This window comes from Pelophylax lessonae, assembly GCF_965119305.1.
Source record: "Pelophylax lessonae genome assembly, chromosome: 5".
Classification (NCBI taxonomy): Eukaryota; Metazoa; Chordata; class Amphibia; order Anura; family Ranidae; genus Pelophylax; species Pelophylax lessonae.
In genome coordinates this window covers 11,036,006-11,055,478 of record NC_138772.1, presented here as the reverse complement: position 1 = coordinate 11,055,478, position 19,473 = coordinate 11,036,006, and the positions used below count along the sequence as shown (strand labels likewise).

Here is a 19,473-nt window from a genome sequence, read left to right as displayed (position 1 = left end):
TCCGGTCCAGAAGTGGTTAAAGGTCACCCTCTGACCTCTTGCAATTGAACGAGAGTAGTTACAATGTAACCATAATAATGATGCTACATTGTAACTCTCATAGACACTGCAGGTTCTGCATGGTGTGAATGGAACCTAAGGTCCACTACTGGTAAGAGCCTAAGAAGGGATTGGGGAGGGGATTCTGACCTGGAGCAGTAGCGCAGTACAAGCCGGGTATCCTATCCTCCACCCTAAGGAATAAGCCCCTCTGTCTTTTTCTCTGTCGCAGGAAGCCTGGGCAAGTGACCTTGGTAGAGTGAGAGATTATCTATGCAGTTATCTCCGAGACACAGACAGCGAGATGTCCGAGCCGGTGCTGCAACTGGACGAGGTGAGATATTACATGCCGGCCTGCGGCCAATACAAGGACACTGATTGGTCCAGAGACAAAGTAATCCTCGAATATATTTTACGGTGTTGCTAGCAGGGGTAGACTGACAACTTTCGGCCCAGGGGGCAAGTAGAAACCAGAGGCCCATGGTGCAGTGACTCAGCCCCCCTCCTGCTTTCTCTATTCCTGTGGTCCTCCTGACCCCCATTGCAAGCTGAAGCATTGCTCCAGATACTATCTACTTACCAGCTAAATCGGGGTTCCCGACCTGGCCAGCAGGGGGGAGCTGGGACAGCTCAGTCGGGGCTGGCCGGGGCAGGAGAGTCTCCCGTGGGGCATGGAACCGGCCTCTGCTCAGACACAGTTTACACCATCCATGCTGGGGGGAGGCCTGCGCTCTGTCCTTGTCTTCATCCCGCACTCAGGTCAGTGGCAGGAACTTTTTACTTCTCTTCACCAGGAATCCTTTAGTGGTGACCCATGTCTCTCTGGTTGTGTGCGGTTTCCCCTGGTGGTGACCCATATCTCTCGTTGGGTGCAGCAGCCCCTGGTGGTGACCCGTGTCTCTCTGGCTGTGTGCTGTTCCCCCTGGCGGTGACCCATGTCTCTCGTTGGGTGCAGCAGCCCCTGGTGGTGACCCGTGTCTCTCTGGTTGTGTGTTGTTCCTCCTGGTGGTGACCCAAGTCTCTCTGGTTGGGTGTAGAAGCCCCTGGTGGTGACCCATGTCTCTCTGGTTGTGAGCTGTTCTCCTGGTGGTGGCCCTAGTCTCTCTGGTTGGGTGTAGCGGCCCCTGGTGGTTACCCATGTCTCTCTGGTTGGGTGCGGGGCCCCCCAATGGTGACCCATGTCTCTTTGGTTGGGTACAATGCCCCCCCCCCCCGCAATGGTTACTCATGTTTTTCTGGTTGGGTGCGATGCCCCCCAATGGTGACCCATGTCTCTTTGGTTGGGTGCAGTCAGGGGTGTTGCTAGGTGGGGAAAAAGACCAGGGGCTTCAGCCTAAACGTAAATTTTATCCCACGATGCCCCCTTCTGACATCAGAAGGGGGTGTGAAGATCAGCGCCAGGGCCGGTTTACATTACACAGCCCCTGTACCTCTGCACTCCTTTACATTACACAGCCCCTGTACCTCTGGACCCATTTACATTACACAGCCCCCACACCTCTGGACCCCTTTTGCATTGCACAGCCCTCCCCAACAAACCTCCTGGACTCATTTTGCATTACACAGCCCCCCTACACCTCTGGACCACTTTTGCATTACACAGCCCCCCCTGCACCTCTGGACCTCTTTTGCATTACTCAGCCCCCCCACAGACACACCAGACACACACGCACACACACAGCTCTGGATCTCTTTTGCATTACTCAGCCCCCCCACACCACTGGATCCCTTTTGCATGGCACAGGCACCCCCCCCCCCCCCCACAGATCTGCCCCTTCCTACCTTATTGGGACATGCAGAGGGAGAGACACAGGAGTGGAGCAGGGAGCAGGACAGAGGCAGAACTGGAGAGAGAGACCGCAGTCCCAGCACTGAATAGACTGCGGGAGGCAGGAGCAGCCTGAGTTAACTTTCCAAGTTAACATATTAGTCCCGCGTCCCAAGACCTGGGGTTTGCTGGGAACTCTAGGCTATAGTATGCAGTTTACACACCGTGATTGGTTGCTAGGACCACCTAGCAACCAATCACCTGCTGGTTAAGTTAACCAGCAGGTGATTGGTTGCTAGGTGGTCCTAGCAACCAATCATGGTGTGCAAACTGCATACTATAGCCCGGAGTTCCTGGCCAACCCCAGACCTTGGGGCTAATAAGTAGTTCTCATGAGCAATATGAGACCTGGGTCTTTTTGGGGGCCCACTCTGGGCTAAACCCCAGGTCAGCTCCCCCCCCTCCAGATGCCACTGGGTTCAGTACCCCCTGATGGTGACCCATGTCTCTCTGGTTGGGTGCAGTGCCACCCAATGGTGACCCATGTCTCTCTGGTTGGGTGCAGTGCCACCCAATGGTGACCCATGTCTCTCTGGTTGGGTGCAGTGCCCCCTGATGGTTACCCAGGTCTCTCTGATTGGGTGAAGTGCCCCCTGGTGGTGACTCATGTCTTTTTGGTTGGGTGCAGTGCCCACTGGTGGTGACTCGTGTCTCTCTGGTTGGGTGCAGTGCCCCCCAATGGTGACCCATGTCTTTCTGGTTGGGTGCAGTTCCCCGTGATGGTGACCCATGTCTCTCTGGTTGGGTGCAGTGCCCCCAATGGTGACCCATGTCTCTCTGGTTGGGTGCAGTGCCCCCTGATGGTTACCCAGGTCTCTCTGATTGGGTGAAGTGCCCCCTGGTGGTGACTCATGTCTTTTTGGTTGGGTGCAGTGCCCAATGGTGGTGACTCGTGTCTCTCTGGTTGGGTGCAGTGCCCCCCAATGGTGACCCATGTCTTTCTGGTTGGGTGCAGTTCCCCGTGATGGTGACCCATGTCTCTCTGGTTGGGGGCAGTGCCCCCAATGGTGACCCATGTCTCTCTGGTTGGGTGCAGTGCCCCCTGGTGGTGACCCATGTCTCTCTGGGTGCAGTGCCCCTGGTGGTGACTCATGTCTCTCTGGTTGGGTGCAGTGCCCCCTGGTGGGGACCCATGTCTCTCTGGTTTGGTGCAATGACCCCTGATGGTGACCTATGTCTCTCTGGTTGAGTGCAATTACCCCTGGTGGTGACTCATGTCTTTTGCTCTCTTCAGTTCCTGATTTACCTCTTCTCCAAAGAAAATGGGATTGTGGACTTTCGGTGTGACGTGGTGATCCCGGAAGAGATGAACTACCCACTGTCCCAGTACTGGATATCCTCTTCCCATAACACGTAAGATCAAAACTAGAAAATTACTATTCTAATATGTGAATATTCTCCACCTGCCACATCTACAGATTCTCTGGTCTCCTGGATTTCAGCTTAAATATCTGTGATGGGCTCTAAGCAGGCTGTATATTTCACATGCTGTCAGCCCCAGGCTGGCTCATTCCCAGATCCCACCCCTGCCTAGTCTGATACTGATGCAGTTGTGTCTTTATAGCAATGTCACGCGACCATCATTCTTATAACATGCTCCAATCTTGTCTCTCCAATGTGATGAGGCTTTCCCCTATCTTTTACACATGAAGGGTGTAACGGAACCGCGACCCCACGAGCTTGTGTACTTCTGTCAAAATACTGCTTCCTTCAGTCTTGAACATAGATATCAGATAATACAGCCGCCCCCCCCCCCCCCCATACCCCATACAAAACTAGCCGAGAATAGCTTGTATAAGATCGGGAACATTTATTGAACAAACTCACACTGAATATATACCCCACCAGGTCAGGTGACTGATTACATTATCACATGCAGATAAAATTGTGTACAGAGTTATAATTATCCTATCTAAGGAACAACCAACACAAACAGTATTCTACTTTCCCACTAGCAACTAATAGATGACAGTGATTAAATTAACTTGAGCAAATTAACTAGTAGACTTGCCATCATTGAGCTCATGAAGTACAATACGCATTATTATAAGTGTAAACACATCACACCTTAATACACAGACAATAGCAGGAGACCACCAGTAACAGACTGTCCGTCTCCTACATTGAAGAACCTGGAATCCACATCCAAGCAACGCCCCGACCATTCAGAAGTCACAGACTTCTTGGCAATGGTCTACAACAGTCTATGAGGCAAAGCTCATACAATGTCCCATCATTCTGATACAGTGGAATTAATGTATCATAGATTTCTTGAGGGATATTGTGGACAAATATTACTGTCCCATTTGAAGCAATCAAAACCAAATTCTCAGTGTTCACCAAGTAGTTGTCCATCATTTTCTCGATCACCCTGTGCCCCTAATAGACACAGGGTGACTTACACATAAGAGGGGCCCAAGGAGCTGATTTCTCCCAACCTCTCTAAGGTAAGCTGGGTTCCACGGACCCCCCCAACCAAAGTGACTCCCGTCACAAAGGGTATATGGTTTAGCTCCAAGGGGGAGCGGCTAGTCACTGACTTTCATGCTATGTCAGTATTTGCATAAAACTTTCTGAAATGCAGATTGCCCATCAGTTGAGCTGGCAGGATGCTGAATTATCACATACTGTGACTCTACAAACTTTCAAGTTCCCTGCAACAGTCTTGTTCTGATTTTCTAACCAATTAAATTCTTTATATGTAATGTAGATGCTCAGGAAGTAGATGCTCAGGAAGTAGGCGGACCTTCTGCTGTTTTCACTCCACCCTACACATGACATGTGACCTTCTAATGAGTTTAAATTGATTCTTTCTCTTACGTCCTCCGACAGTCGCCGCTTCATAATCTTCACTAATGGGGTAATTGACCTTTGCTCCGCAGGAGTAGCTAGGCAACAAGATTTGTTAATATCAAAGCTTTTAGCATATCCCACCCCTAGGGGGTGGTCCCCTCAGTCAATACCTCCCTGCTTCCAGCATTCTCAACTCAGTTTTCAATTGCCTAGCTTAGGAGTAGCTGGCTGTTCCTGTGCTGGGGCTTTCAGTCTCAGTCTTCTATTCTCTTTTTGATTTTATTTTGAGTATTTATCTCTTTCTTTTACTTAGCTGTTCTTTTCTCAGCATTAGTTTAGTTTCTTCGGATGAAGATGATCATGCGGAGCTGGGTCTCGGACTGGCCACCCTGGATCCCAGGGCTTAGGGCCAGGGGTTCCCCAGCCTGCCATCGAGCGTTCAGCTCAGGTTTCCCTGGCATATTGAACGACCCATCCCTGTTCGCTGCATGGATGCTGCCTGTGAGGTGGCTACCTCACCGGACGCCATTTGCGGTTTCGCACCGCAGTTCCACTGCGTCCTGGCTGCGACACTTCCTGTCCTCCGTACAGCGGTTTGGTCGCCGGAGAAGGCTCCCCACGCCATCCGGAATGGTAAGTGCACTTCTATGTGGGGACCTGTCTGTTTTGGGTGTCAGTCTGTGACTGTGTGACCCGCATGTCTGTGTATGGGCTGAGCTCCCTGTCAGATTCCTGTGTGGAATAGCTGCCTTTCTGTGGGCTGCGGAGGGGGGGCTCCCCCGCTCTGCTATGTGTACTGTATAGGCTGACTGGGCTCAGACATGCTGTGCGGCGACCGCTAATGCGGCCCGCCATTTTTTTCGGCAAACCATGGTGACCGGCCCTGTGTGGTACAGCGCGGTGTTTTGGCGCCAAACGCTGCCATTTTGGCGGCGATCGCTCATGCAGCCACATGTCGGCGCCATTTTCTCATTGCCTACAATGCCTCAGCCGAGCGGCCATGTTTGTGAAGCCTGCATAGGCTTTATAGGGCGGTCAGTCATTGCATCACTTCCTTTTGCTCTGGAACAGCGATCGGTGGCAGCTGCCTGTGTGGTCTCTCCAGGTTTTTTTATCTTCCTTATCCTGTATTTCCTTGCTCAGTGTCCCTTATCCCTGTGGGGGTCGGTACATACAGTAGTGTGCGGTGGGCTGCGCTCGCCGCGGTCTTAAAGGGGCAGTCCTTCTTTTCAATTATTACTGGGGCATGGATTCTCAGGATTGCAAGTTTCCCCCCACCTTGGTGGGGGGCCAAGGGGCTGCTGCATCCCCCGAGGGGGCTGATCTGGCTGCTATTGTGGCAAATTTGGCTTCTCAGGTGCAGATGCTTATGGCTGATCGATCCGCAAAACGGCCCAGATTGTCTATTTCCTCTGATTCAGAGGGCGATGGGGCTGCTATGGCTGGAGTGCCCTTCTCAGGGTCTCGTTCATCTCTGGACCTTGTGGGGTCTGAGGGGGAGGCTGAAGTAGAAGGAGTTGATACTTCTCCCCCTGGCTCGCCTGAAGAGCTTGCACTCATGGATGAGTTGATTACTTCTATTAAGGAAACTCTGCATCTGCAGGATGAACCATGTCCTCCTGCTTTGATGGCCTCTTATGGGACAAAAAGGAAACGCAAATCAGCGCAGGTTTTTCCCTGCCCTGTGGAATTTCGGCGCGCTGTTGATGAGCAATGGCGCAATTTAAAAAAGCCTTTTACTGTGCCAAGTAGGTTCAAGCTGCGTTATCCATTTACACCCACCACTGATGAGCGTTGGTGTGTGCCGCCTCAGGTGGATCACGCGGTGGCAGTTTTGAATAAATCTACTGCGTTTCCTGCTGAGGATACCCCGGTGTTCCGGGACCCTACGGACAGGAGATTTGAGTCTCTGGCCCGTCATACTTATACGGTTGCTGGTTCTATGCTAAAGCCTATTTTTGCTTCCATTATGGCAGCCCAAGCTATTGCGGATTGGACGCAGGTGCTCAGGCGCACCCTGGTGGCTGACTCTGCTCCGTCGACAACGTTGGCTATGGTAGATCAAATTCATCAGGGTGTCATGTATTTGTGCGATGCGGACTTGGATTTAGTCCCTTTGGCTGCACGTCTCTCCAGTGTAGCGGTGTTGAACCGTCACCTGATATGGCTGAAATGTTGGTCGGTTGACCAATCCTCTCGCAAGACTCTAGCTAATCTTCCCTACGCGGGATCTCGCCTTTTTGGCGAGTCTTTGGATACTCTGATAAAGGGAATTTCCGGGGGTAAGAGTACTCTCTTGCCCCAAACTCACAGGAATAAGTTTGTTCGCGGTAAGAAGACTACCTCTTTTAGGCCCTCTCAGGGGTCCTTTCGTGCCTTTCGGTCGCAATACACGGGCAAGCCCTTCAAGGGTCAAGGCTCCCAGAAGAAGCCGTGGGCAGGTAAGCAGAAGTCCGGCCAGTCCGGGTCCGCTGCCCATGCCAATTCGGCCTGAAGGTGCGCCCTCACCTGGTTCTGGGGTGGGGGGACGTTTGCTCGGTTTTCTTCAACCCTGGCTGGCCCGCATTCGGGACAGGTGGGTTCAGGAAATCGTTCGATCTGGATACAAGATCGAGTTTCTCTCTCGGCCGGCGAGCAGATTTTTTCCCTCAAATCTTCGGCTGTCTCCGGAGCGTTTGCAGGATCTGCACCTGGCGGTGCGGGACCTGCGGGCCCAGGGAGTGGTGGTTCCGGTGCCTCATCGGGACAGATTTCGGGGGTTCTACTCCAATCTGTTCACTGTGCCCAGAAAGGAGGGCAAGGTACGTCCGATTCTGGATTTGAAAGCTCTGAACCGCTTTGTGCGGGTTCGCAAGTTCCGCATGGAATCCCTGCGCTCAGTGGTGGCTGCCCTGAGTCAGGGGGAATTCATGGCCTCCATCGATCTGAAGGATGCAATTTGTGGCGTTACCCTTCGGTCTCGCTTCGGCTCCGCGGGTTTTCACCAAGGTGCTTGCGCCGGTCCTGGCCTTATTGAGAGCCCAGGGCGTCTCTGTCTTGGGATATCTGGACGATATCTTGCTTCGATCTGCGACCGGTCAGGGTCTGGTGAACGACCTGTCCACCACGATGCAGACTCTGCAGGAGTTTGGTTGGACGATAAATTTTCCAAAATCAACGTTGTGTCCGTCGGTTCGTCTTTCCTACCTGGGGATGATCCTGGACTCTGCTCAAGCGAAGGTCTTCCTACCGGAAGACAAGCTCCGGACACTTCAGGGCGAGCTCAAGTCCCTCAGGGACACTCAGTGCTCGTCCCTCCGGACATGTATGAGATGTCTAGGTCTGATGGTCTCGGTTTTCGAGGCGATTCCCTTCGCCCAGTTTCACACGCGGGGTCTTCAGGCGGAGATCCTGGCCAAGTGGGACGGGCGTCCGCAATCTCTGGATCTGCGGATTTCGTTGAGCCGCCACACCCGAAGGGGTCTTTTGTGGTGGCTCCAGTCCCCGGCGGTGTCGGGGGGCAAGTCTTGTCATGGACGGTGATCACCACGGATGCCAGCCTATCGGCTGGGGTGGTGTTCTGGGTGTTCTGTCTGCCCAGGGAACTTGGTCGGAGGAGGAATCCTCCCTTCCGATCAACAATCTGGAATTGCGAGCGATAAAACTTTGCCTTCTGCATTGGTCGGAACGGCTTCAGGGCCGTCCGGTTCGGGTTCAGACGGACAATGCCACAGCGGTGGCCTACATCAACTATCAAGGGGGCACCAGGAGTGAGCGTGCTGCTTGGGAAGTAAACGGCATTTTGTCGTGGGCCAAGACGCACGTCCCAGCGATAACGGCTGTGCACATTCCGGGGGTGGAGAACTGGCAGGCGGACTATCTGAGTCGCCAGACCCTGGACCAGGGAGAATGGTCCCTTCACCCGGATGTCTTCCAGATGTTGTGCGCAAAGTGGGGTCTTCCGGATGTGGACCTGTTCGCGTCTCGTCTGAACAACAAGGTGGAAAGGTTCGTGGCAAGGACGCGCGATCCTCAGGCAGACGCCTCAGACGCGTTAGTGGTGCCCTGGCATCAGTATCGTCTGATGTATGCCTTTCCACCGCTTCAGCTGCTGTCCAGGCTGCTTCGCAGATTGACCTCGGAATCGCACGCGGTGATTCTGGTGGCACCGGACTGGCCTCGCCGGTCTTGGTACGCAGACCTCGTAAATCTGGCAGTCGAAGCTCCGTGGCGCCTGCCGCTTCGGGAAGACCTTCTGTCTCAAGGGCCGATCTTCCATCCTGCTTTACAGTCGCTGGCTTTAACGGCCTGGCTGTTGAAAGACAGGTCCTGAAGGATAGGGGTCTCTCCCCTGAGGTCATTCCCACTTTGATCAAGGCTAGAAAAGCCTCTTCGGGAAAAATTTACTACCGTACTTGGAAAGCATACTTTGCCTGGTGTGAGTCCAGGGGGTATTCCCCTCGCTCATACTCGGTGTCGAGAGTGTTGGCTTTCCTCCAAACTGGAGTGGACCAGCGTTTGGCGCTGGCCACAATTAAGGGTCAGATTTCTGCGCTGACCGTTCTTTTTCAACGCCCTGTGGCGTCTAATTCATTGGTTAGCACCTTTGTTCAGGGGGTGCGACATTTGGCCCCTCCTAGGAGGGATCCTTTGCCTCCATGGGACTTGAACTTGGTTCTGTCCGTGTTACAACAGGCTCCCTTTGAAAAGATCAGGGAGATCTCGCTGTCTCTGTTGTCCAAGAAGGTTGCCTTTTTGGTGGCGATCACTTCGGCTCGCAGGGTGTCGGAGCTGGCAGCTTTGTCCTGCCGCTCTCCCTACTTGGTGATTCACTTGGATAAGGTGGTCTTGCGACCTAACCCTTCCTTTCTTCCGAAGAGGATTTTGGAATTTCACCTGAATGAGGACATTGTCTTGCCTTCGCTTTGCGCGGAGCCTAAGCATCCGAAGGAGGTGGCTTTGCATGCCTTGGATGTTGTTCGGGCGATCAGGGTTTACCTGTCATCGACTAAGTCCTTTCGCACGTCGGATTCCCTATTCGTCCTTCCAGAGGGACCTCGGAAGGGCATGGCGGTGTCGGCTGCTACCATCGCCAAATGGATCAGACAGACAATTGTGCAAGCCTATGCTTTGAGGGGGAAGGTTCCTCCTTTCCCTGTGAAGGCGCACTCTACCAGATCTCTGAGTACGTCTTGGGCCTATCGTCATCAGGCTTCTGTGGCCCAGGTGTGTAAGGCGGCAACTTCACACCTTCTCCAAATTTTACAAAGTGGATGTTCAGGCATCGGCAGATGCTTCCTTTGGCCGTAAAGTTCTTAGTGCGGCAGTGCCTTAGGGTCCCTTGTTTGGGCCCTTGGCTGTTGGGGTGTTTTTACCCCTGGGTTACCTGTTCTACCTGGGTTGTTGCTCCTGTTGAGCACGTTTTCCTGTTGCCCGGTTGGTTCTCTTACCTTGGTAAGGTTCCTTTCTCTGATGTGGGTACTGTGTTGCTTTAGGCGCGGCTGCGTTTTTTTCCCACCCCTCATGTCTACACTGCTCTGGGACGTCCCCATTAGTGAAGATTATGAAGTGGCGGCGACTGTCGGAGGACGTAAGAGAAAATGGAATTTTTGTAAAATCTTACCGTAAAATTCCTTTCTCTGAGTCCTCCGACAGTCGCCGCCCCCGCCCCTCTTTTGGGGTTGGTTTATGTACTCTACTGCTATGCTACTGAAACTGAGTTGAGAATGCTGGAAGCAGGGAGGTATTGACTGAGGGGACCACCCCCTAGGGGTGGGATATGCTAAAAGCTTTGATATTAACAAATCTTGTTGCCTAGCTATTAGTCTACTAGTCAATTACCCCATTAGTGAAGATTATGAAGTGGCGGCGACTGGCGGAGGACTCAGAGAATGGAATTTTACGGTAAGATTTTACAAAAATTCAGTTTTTTTGTAACATTATTTCAGAGCACATCCTCTGTGTCATGTGACAGTAACTCCGCCTCTTCCCGCAGGTACCTGACCGGGGACCAGTTCTCCAGCGAGTCCTCTCTAGAGGCGTACGCTCGCTGTCTCCGCATGGGCTGCCGCTGCATCGAGCGTGAGTAACCGAAGATCAGAAATCTGTTTATTTTGAAAAAGATGCAAAATAACTGATACACGTCATTGGATGTTATCTAAAGATGAAAAGCCCCTTGAAGAGAATTTCTCCACCCAAAACAGTTTCTTGATTTTGGAGAGATACTTGAAAAATCCAGTAATCTGAGTTCCCAAGTCTGCTCTCTTGCCACAGCTATGGTGAGGGGCCTCACTCCTCCTTTTAGATTTTTAGTTAATTCTATAGAGAGTTAAACATGTGCAGTACATTTCGTTCCAAATCAAAACTTGGACAATTTTTTTTGTTATTCGGATGTATCCAAAGTTCTGAATTACAAAAGAAACAAATTAAAATGAATCCGAAATAAAACGAAATTCGAATTTGAATTGGATTCGAAAAACAAACTCGAAATCGAACTTAAAAATAAGAATAGAATAAAATAAAATAGAATAGAATAGAAAATTTCTGTCTTCTGAAATTTGAATTAGAATAGAATAAATAAGAATAGAATGGGAAAAATAGCATAGAAAATAATAGAATAGAAAAAACAATAGAATAGAATAAAATAGAAAGACCAGAACTGTCTTGCAAAATCTGAATTTTGAATCAAATAAAATTGAAAGCCAATTTGATTGAGAATCAAATTCAAATCTAATTCCAAAACCAATAAACGAAATGAATTCAGAAAACAAACTAAACAAATGTAAACAATATTATTCAAATAACGAATTGAAACAAAATGAAACATAAGTCATTTTTTCTTTCTGCACATGTCTATAGAGAGTGAATCAGGTGGAGTGGGAATGTCCAAATGTTTAATGTGTTTGGGAGACAATAGCAGGGAGGTCTTGCTATTGGAAGGCAGAGAGATATAAGAGGCCATGGAAGATGGAATGTAGCAGACTCCACTTTGTACTGAAATAGTGGGAACACCCCTGGGTGGATGGGAACACCCCAATGTGCGATGTGGATGGGAACACCCCTGGGTGGATGGGAACACCCCAATGTGCGATGTGGATGGGAACACCCCTGGGTGGATGGGAACACCCCAATGTGCGATGTGGATGGGAACACCCCTGGGTGGATGGGAACACCCCAATGTGCGATGTGGATGGGAACACCCCTGGGTGGATGGGAACACCCCAATGTGCGATGTGGATGGGAGTAGAGAGGGAAATAATAGCAGGGTGGTCTTGCTCCCGGAAAACCAGGGAAGACTTGGCCTACCAGACTTCACAGAGAACGGACATTTTCAGGAGGAGCCGTCCTTTTGCTGGACAGAGCTTTAATCGAAATGTTTCATGTAAAATATTCAACATTTTTGTCAGAAAGCTGCAGACACAGAGGAATACAAACCACTGCTGACCTCCCATTGAAAATGCTATATGCCTGACTGATTTTCTGGCTTCTAAGTCACTGACCTGAAACATAGTAGACAGATCCGGAGTTCAGAGTTTTCATTTGTTGCTGTGTTAATCATTAATGGTGTCATTAATCACTCGGGAACAACTTGCCAGGCAACTAGCATTTTCGAAAGCAGGCCAACAATGGTTGGCTCTACATTGTTATAGTACAGGTTCCCTCACAGGCTGGCTTATGAATGGCAGAGGGAGGAATGTAACTCTCTTCTCTCTTCCTGATTGGACAGTGGATTGCTGGGATGGGCCAGATGACCTTCCAATCATCTACCACGGACACACCCTGACCTCTAAGATCAAATTCCTGGATGTCCTCTACACCATCAAAGAGAACGCCTTCATCACCTCCGAGTAAGGGGACGTCTTCTATCTACGTATAGCTCTGACATATACCGCAGCGCTGTACAGAGATCACTGAGCCAGTCACATCAGTCTCTGTACCAGAGGAGCTTACACTCTAATGTCCCCCCACAGTCACACACTATTATTATTATACATTTATATAGCTCTGACATATACCGCAGCGCTGTACAGAGAACACTGAGCCAGTCACATCAGTCTCTGTACCAGAGGAGCTTACACTCTAATGTCTCCCCACAGTAACACACTATTATTATACATTTATATAGCTCTGACATATACCGCAGCGCTGTACAGAGATCACTGAGCCAGTCACATCAGTCTCTGAACCAGAGGAGCTTACACTCTAATGTCCAATCACAGTCTCTCTCTAATATTATTATTATACATTTATATAACTCCCTCCCAGGTACCCCGTCATCCTGTCCATAGAGGATCACTGCAGCGTCATGCAGCAGAGGAATATGGCCTATTACTTCAAGAAAGTGTTTGGTGAGATGCTGCTGACCAAGCCGGTGGACATCAATGCCGATGAGCTGCCGTCTCCCAACCAGCTGAGGAGGAAGATTCTTATCAAGGTACAATAGTCTCAGTGTGTCACCAATACGGTGAGGTCAGTGGATGATGTTCTGATTCTTTTATCCCCAAGTATTACATTTTAAGCAAGCGCACAAGTGAATGCAATGAAAGATGGAGCTCCCTTCAGTGGCTAATCTAGAAATATCTATATTATATATAAGAACAGAAATATGGAACAGCAATCATGTTTATGAAAATCACAAAGAAAGTAAATACTTAATGCTGAGCATCAAGATAACTTAAAATACAGAAGGTACCCCAATTACATGGTGGATTATTTAGGGTGGAGCTAATTTAAGGATGATCAGATAGGGTGGATCATTTTGGGTGGAGCTAATTTAAGGATGATCAGATAGGGTGGATTATTTAGGGTGGAGCTCATTTAAGGATGATCAGATAGGGAGGATCATTTAGGGTGGAGCTCATTTAAGGATGATCAGATAGGGTGGATCATTTAGGGTGGAGCTCATTTAAGGATGATCAGATAGGGTGGATCATTTAGGGTGGAGCTCATTTAAGGATGATCAGATAGGGAGGATCATTTAGGGTGGAGCTCATTTAAGGATGATCAGATAGGGTGGATCATTTAGGGTGGAGCTCATTTAAGGATGATCAGATAGGGAGGATCATTTAGGGTGGAGCTCATTTAAGGATGATCAGATAGGGTGGATCATTTAGGGTGGAGCTCATTTAAGGATGATCAGATAGGGTGGATGATTTTGGGTGGAGCTCTTGTTTGGATTGGATCTGATCTCTCTTCTGTCTTTTCTCAGCACAAGAAGTTGGTGGAAGGGAATCTGTATGAGGAGGTCTCCACAGCCAGCTACTCCGAGAATGACATCAGCAACTCCATCAAGAACGGAATCCTGTACCTGGAGGACCCCATAGACCATGTATGTGACCCTCAGAGGAAGCATTGTACTGTGCTGGGGATAGAATGATATGTGCGTTCACATGTCAGGGGGGTCTGTATACATCACATGTCAGGGGGGTCTGTATACATCACATGTCAGGGGGGTCTGTATACGTCACATGTAAGGGGGTCTGTATACGTCACATGTAAGGGGGTCTGTATACGTCACATGTAAGTGGGTCTGTATACGTCACATGTAAGGGGGTCTATATACGTCACATGTAAGGGGGTCTATATACGTCACATGTAAGGGGGTCTGTATACGTCACATGTAAGGGGGTCTGTACACGTCACATGTAAGGGGGTCTGTACACGTCACATATAAGGGGGTCTGTATACGTCACATGTAAGGGGGTCTATATACGTCACATGTAAGGGGGTCTGTATACGTCACATGTAAGGGGGTCTGTACACGTCACATGTAAGGGGGTCTGTACACGTCACATATAAGGGGGTCTGTATACGTCACATGTAAGGGGGTCTGTACACGTCACATGTAAGGGGGTCTGTACACGTCACATGTAAGGGGGTCTGTACACGTCACATGTAAGGGGGTCTGTACACGTCACATGCAAGGGGGTCTGTACACGTCACATGTAAGGGGGTCTGTACACGTCACATGTAAGGGGGTCTGTACACGTCACATGTAAGGGGGTCTGTACACGTCACATGTAAGGGGGTCTGTATTCATCACATGTGGGGGGGGGGGGTCTGTGTACATCACATGTGGGGGATCTGTATAGGTCACTTGTGGGGGGTCTGTATAGGTCACATGTAAGGGGGTCTGTATACATCACATGTAAGGGGGTCTGTATACATCACATGTGGGGGATCTGTATAAGTCACATGTGGGGGGTCTGTATACGTCACATGTGGGGGTCTGTATACGTCACATGTAAGGGGGGTCTGTATACGTCACATGTAAGGGGGGTCTGTATACGTCACATGTAAGGGGGGTCTGTATACGTCATATGTAAGGGGGTCTGTATACGTCACATGTAAGGGGGTCTGTATACGTCACATGTAAGGGGGTCTGTATACGTCACATGTAGGGGGGGGTCTGTATAAGTTACATGTGGGGGTCTGTATACGTCACATGTGGGGGGGGGGGGTCTGTATACGTCACATGTCGGGGGGGGGCTGCATTCGTCACATGTCGGGGAGCCTGCATTCGTCACACGTCCGGGGTCTGTGTACAGATATTATAACAGGCTTTTCAGCAGAGTTCTATTTTTTTTTTTTTTTTGCTTTGAAGAAATAGCTGTTTGTTTCACCATGTCCTGAGCAGGCTGATTCTTAATGAGAGGGTCTGGTTCATTATAATCACCTGGTGCACTGTCAGTGTTCTAAAAGGCAAAGCTGCAGTGTCTGCCTTCCTGTAGAAGTAACTAAGCCTTGGAGAGTGTTGTCACTGGGAGTGAAAGACAGATACTTAATAATGGACACTGAGAAAATGGTTTGGATAACTTCAAATGGGAGAGTAATATTCATCAACAACATCTCTCAAGAAATACAAAGATTTAATCCCACTTTACACTGTGAGACCTATAGCCTGTTGCCATGAATTCTGTGACTCCTAAATAATCAAAGCAATGCTTATATGTGTATACCATGTACTTCAATGTAGGAGACGGACAGACTGTCACTGGCAGGCTCTCCCTATTGTCTGTCTATTGAGGTGGGATGTGGATTGTGTTAAGTCTGTCTGCTCCATTGTTAATTGTTAATGAACTCACATATTGTTTCTGTCCAGATGGCTAGATAATTAGTTCAGGTTAATTCTATTTCTGTATACATATACAATTTCATCTGCATATGATAATGTAATCAGGCAACCCCTGACCTGTGTGTGGTAATCTGATCAGGAGGGGGAGGTCCATGCTGTATATGAATTCTGTGTGACTGTTCTATAAAAGGAGATTCCAGTACAAGCTAAGTTGTCGGCTAGCTTTGTATGGGGGCAGCTGTAACATCTGATATCTATGTTCACGACTGGGAGGAAGCCGTATACTGACGGAAGTCCACAAGTACAGTGCGGGTTGAGGTTCCGTTACATTATAATCACCTGGTGCACTGTCAGTGTTCTAAAAGGCAAAGCTGCAGTGTCTGCCTTCCTGTAGAAGTAACTAAGCCTTGGCGAGTATCTCACCAAAACTGAAATTCCTATTACAGGGGATGCCTAAAATCTAAATTGTATCTTAGTGCAGACAATCAGAGAGCCAATCACACAAGCCGGCATTTTTGGGGGGCGCTCTGTATACCATCTGTGTACAGAACACCTCCAGGTTGCCATATTGCATTTTCCAGAAAATAACAGCGGCTGCATATTGAAAAGGAAAGGTCTTTTTTTTTTTTTAATAACAGTAAATTACAACATGACTTCTGTAGTAATTGTATACACTAGATTATTCTATTTTAATTTTCTATATTTTTCCACAAAAGGGAAGTTATCCTTTTATGGTACACAGCGCACATTGAGGTATTTATCTACAGGAAATAGTTACATAGTAGCTCAAGACATTACTAAAGACAGGTTCTCTTTATTTAACCTTCTAACAGTTCCTTATTGTAATTGTCTGCAGACTTGGAGTCCGCACTACTTTGTCCTGACCAGCAACAAGATCTATTACTCCGAGGAGACATCCCGATACCAGTCCAACGAGGATGAGGAAGAGACGGAGCCAAAAGAGGTGAGAGAACCGGAGGAGATACTGTAGATGTATAGATGGGTTTTTGGGAAAATCTGATTTTCTTGCAGATACATAATTGGGTTGGATTAGAAGTAGGGATCGACCGATTATCGGCAAAGCCGATATATCGGGGCCGATATGCACTTTCCCCGATATATATCGAAATCGCCCCTGATGTTACCGATATTGCTGATATTTCGGGAAAGCACTTGTACCGGAGTGATGTCTGCAGCTAGAGGCATCACCCAGGTACCGGCGTCCAAAGCTGATGGTCGGCTGACTTGTAATGACAACTGATGCAGCTGAGAACCCGCTCGGCTGTCATTACAAGGAGCGGGAGGGGACGTCCCCCCCGCCGCCTTCCGCGGCTCGCCTGGGTCTCCCGTCCCAACGGGAGACCTGAGCAACCAGCCTGCATGGCTGCAAAAGATAAGACCCGATCAAAGCCGTATTCATCTCTGATCGGGTCTCCATTTAAAAAACCCAGAAGTGATGTCATGGCGCCAAATTAAAAAAAATGACAGCATTCAAAACAGCCAAACTTGGCATTTTGAATGCTTTTAAGTGCAGAGGAGAGGTTTGGGTTCTTTTAACCGGTTGCCGACCGCCGCAAGTACATATACTGCGGCGGTCAGCCCTGGCCAGGCAAAGTGACGTACCGGTAGATCACTAGCCTGTCACTTCCTTGTGAGCCAATAGCGGGCGAGCGAGGGCCCGCGGAGGTGCGCGCCCACCCTGGGAAGTCCGTGCGTGGGACTCTCTCGCGATTGTCCGCCGTGAAGGGAGAAAGGCAGACGGCTAATGTAAACAAGCCGCCTGTCATTCTCCCCTGTGTATGAATGGTGATCATACAGTTCTACTATATAGGACCGTTGATCTCTGTTCCTACACCAGTAGCCATGTCCAATCACAGTTAGAAGCACGCCCCTAGGGACACACTTAACCCTTCCTTCCCCAATAAAGTTAACCCCTTCCCTGCCAGTGTATTTTTACAGTAACAGTGCATATGTATAGCACTGATTACTGCAGTAATGTCACTGGTACCCCCAAAAGTGTCAAAAATGTCAGTCAAGGGTCTGATCTGTCCGCCGCAATGTCGCAGTACCGCAAATAAAATCGCAGATCGCCGCCATTACGCGTTTAAAAAAAAACACCAAAAATGACAGAAATCTTTCCCTTAGTTAGTAAACGCAATAACTTTTGCGCAAACCAATCAAAATATGCTATTTGCGATTTTTTTTTTTTTTACCAAACATATGTAGCAGAAAACAAATTGGCTAAAAATGTTAAAAAATTTTGATTTTTACATTTTTTTTTTGGGAATTTCATATAAAAAAATGTGAAAAATATTGTTATTTTTGCAAAATTGACGCTCTTTTTTTGTTTATAGCGCAAAAAGCAAAAATTGCACAGGTGATCAAATACCACCAAAACAAAGCTCTGTGGAAAAAAAAGGACGTCAAATTCGTTTAGGTACAGCGTCGCACGACCGCGCAATTGTCCATTAAAGTCACGCAGTGCCGAATCGCAAAAAAAACCCTGGTTGGAATGGGGGTAAAATCTTCCGGGGCTTAAGTGGTTAAACCCCCAGATTCCTCCACAAGAGTACCTGTGAAAAAAAAAAACATTTTTTTAAATGTCCGAAAATTCGGTATCGGCAATAAAAAAATGATAATGGTCGATCACAGAAAGAGACATCAGAATCGTCGCTGTCGTCACTTTCCGTACCTGATGACCAATTTTCCCACCAATCGCTGTCGCTCAGTTCTTCAAGTAACTCCGTTTCGCTGTCGCTGTTTTCCAGTTCGTCTAAAAGCGCTTTTGCGCAAAAAGAATGCTTTTTGGACGCCATGGTCGTTCTCTATTTTCCAGGCACAAAGATTTAGAAAGGCACAGGCAGGGCACTGGAAAGTCACCAGGTGAAATCCTGTGGTGAGATGGGATGATACAGTGTAATCCGTTAGGATCATAGCTTTCTATCATCGCATTTGGTGTATTTACATTTTTTAAATTGCCGCCGGTTCCACCCCCCCCCCCCCCTGCGTCGCAACGCTTGCAGCTGATGTGATATGCCTTTGTCAAGCATATGTTTGTGAGTACCTTTTTTTTTTATACAATAAAGCTTTTTACATTGAGAATAATGCACTAGGCGGGTGCGCCCTCTGTATATTTCCTAATTTCAGCCATCCACTGCCATGGGCTAGATAAAATCTGTTAGTGGGCTATATATATATATATATATATATACACACACGCACACAGTATATACAGCGGATAAGAGAAGTATAGAACGCTTCATCATTTTTCTAGGTAAATATATTGGTAAAGGTGTTGTTAACATGAAATGTTCACCACATGTCGGTAACAACCCATGCAATCCATACATACAAAGACACCAAAACAAATTAGTTCAAAAATTAATCATTTCATGCCCGTGCTATAACTGAATGACGGCTACAGCGGGGGCCTAAAATGCTGGGTGGATGTTCCTGGACGCCCTCCCGTTCTCGTGCCTCCCATGCGCCCCCTGGTGCCGCACTTTGTGAACACCAATTTCTTGGGACTCAGCTGATCACAGATCGGAGTAAGGGGCTTATCCCGGCCCTTTACCACGTGAGCAGCTGTCAGCCAATGACCGCTGATCACGTGATGTAAACAGAAGCGGGTCATTGGGTTTTTTCTTTCCTCACGCTGACAGCCTGAGGAGAAAAAATAAAGCCGATCACTGGCTTATGTAAGCGGGACATCAGTCCCACGCTGTCCCCACCAGTGCTGCTAACTAGTGCCCACCAGTGC

At 48.7% G+C, this 19,473-nt stretch overlaps 1 protein-coding gene across 1 annotated transcript in view; it reads left to right on the top strand.

The window, feature by feature from the left end:
- The window catches only part of LOC309557077 (1-phosphatidylinositol 4,5-bisphosphate phosphodiesterase gamma-1-like), a 232,332-nt gene that overhangs the window by 147,891 nt on the left and 64,968 nt on the right, over positions 1-19,473 (top strand). Inside the window, exons 9-15 of the mRNA XM_082259683.1 lie at positions 272-373; positions 3,102-3,220; positions 10,635-10,720; positions 12,366-12,486; positions 12,905-13,073; positions 13,848-13,967; positions 16,570-16,677. Of these exons, the coding sequence (XP_082115809.1) occupies positions 272-373; positions 3,102-3,220; positions 10,635-10,720; positions 12,366-12,486; positions 12,905-13,073; positions 13,848-13,967; positions 16,570-16,677 (825 nt within the window). The remainder of the gene's footprint in view (positions 1-271; positions 374-3,101; positions 3,221-10,634; positions 10,721-12,365; positions 12,487-12,904; positions 13,074-13,847; positions 13,968-16,569; positions 16,678-19,473) is intronic.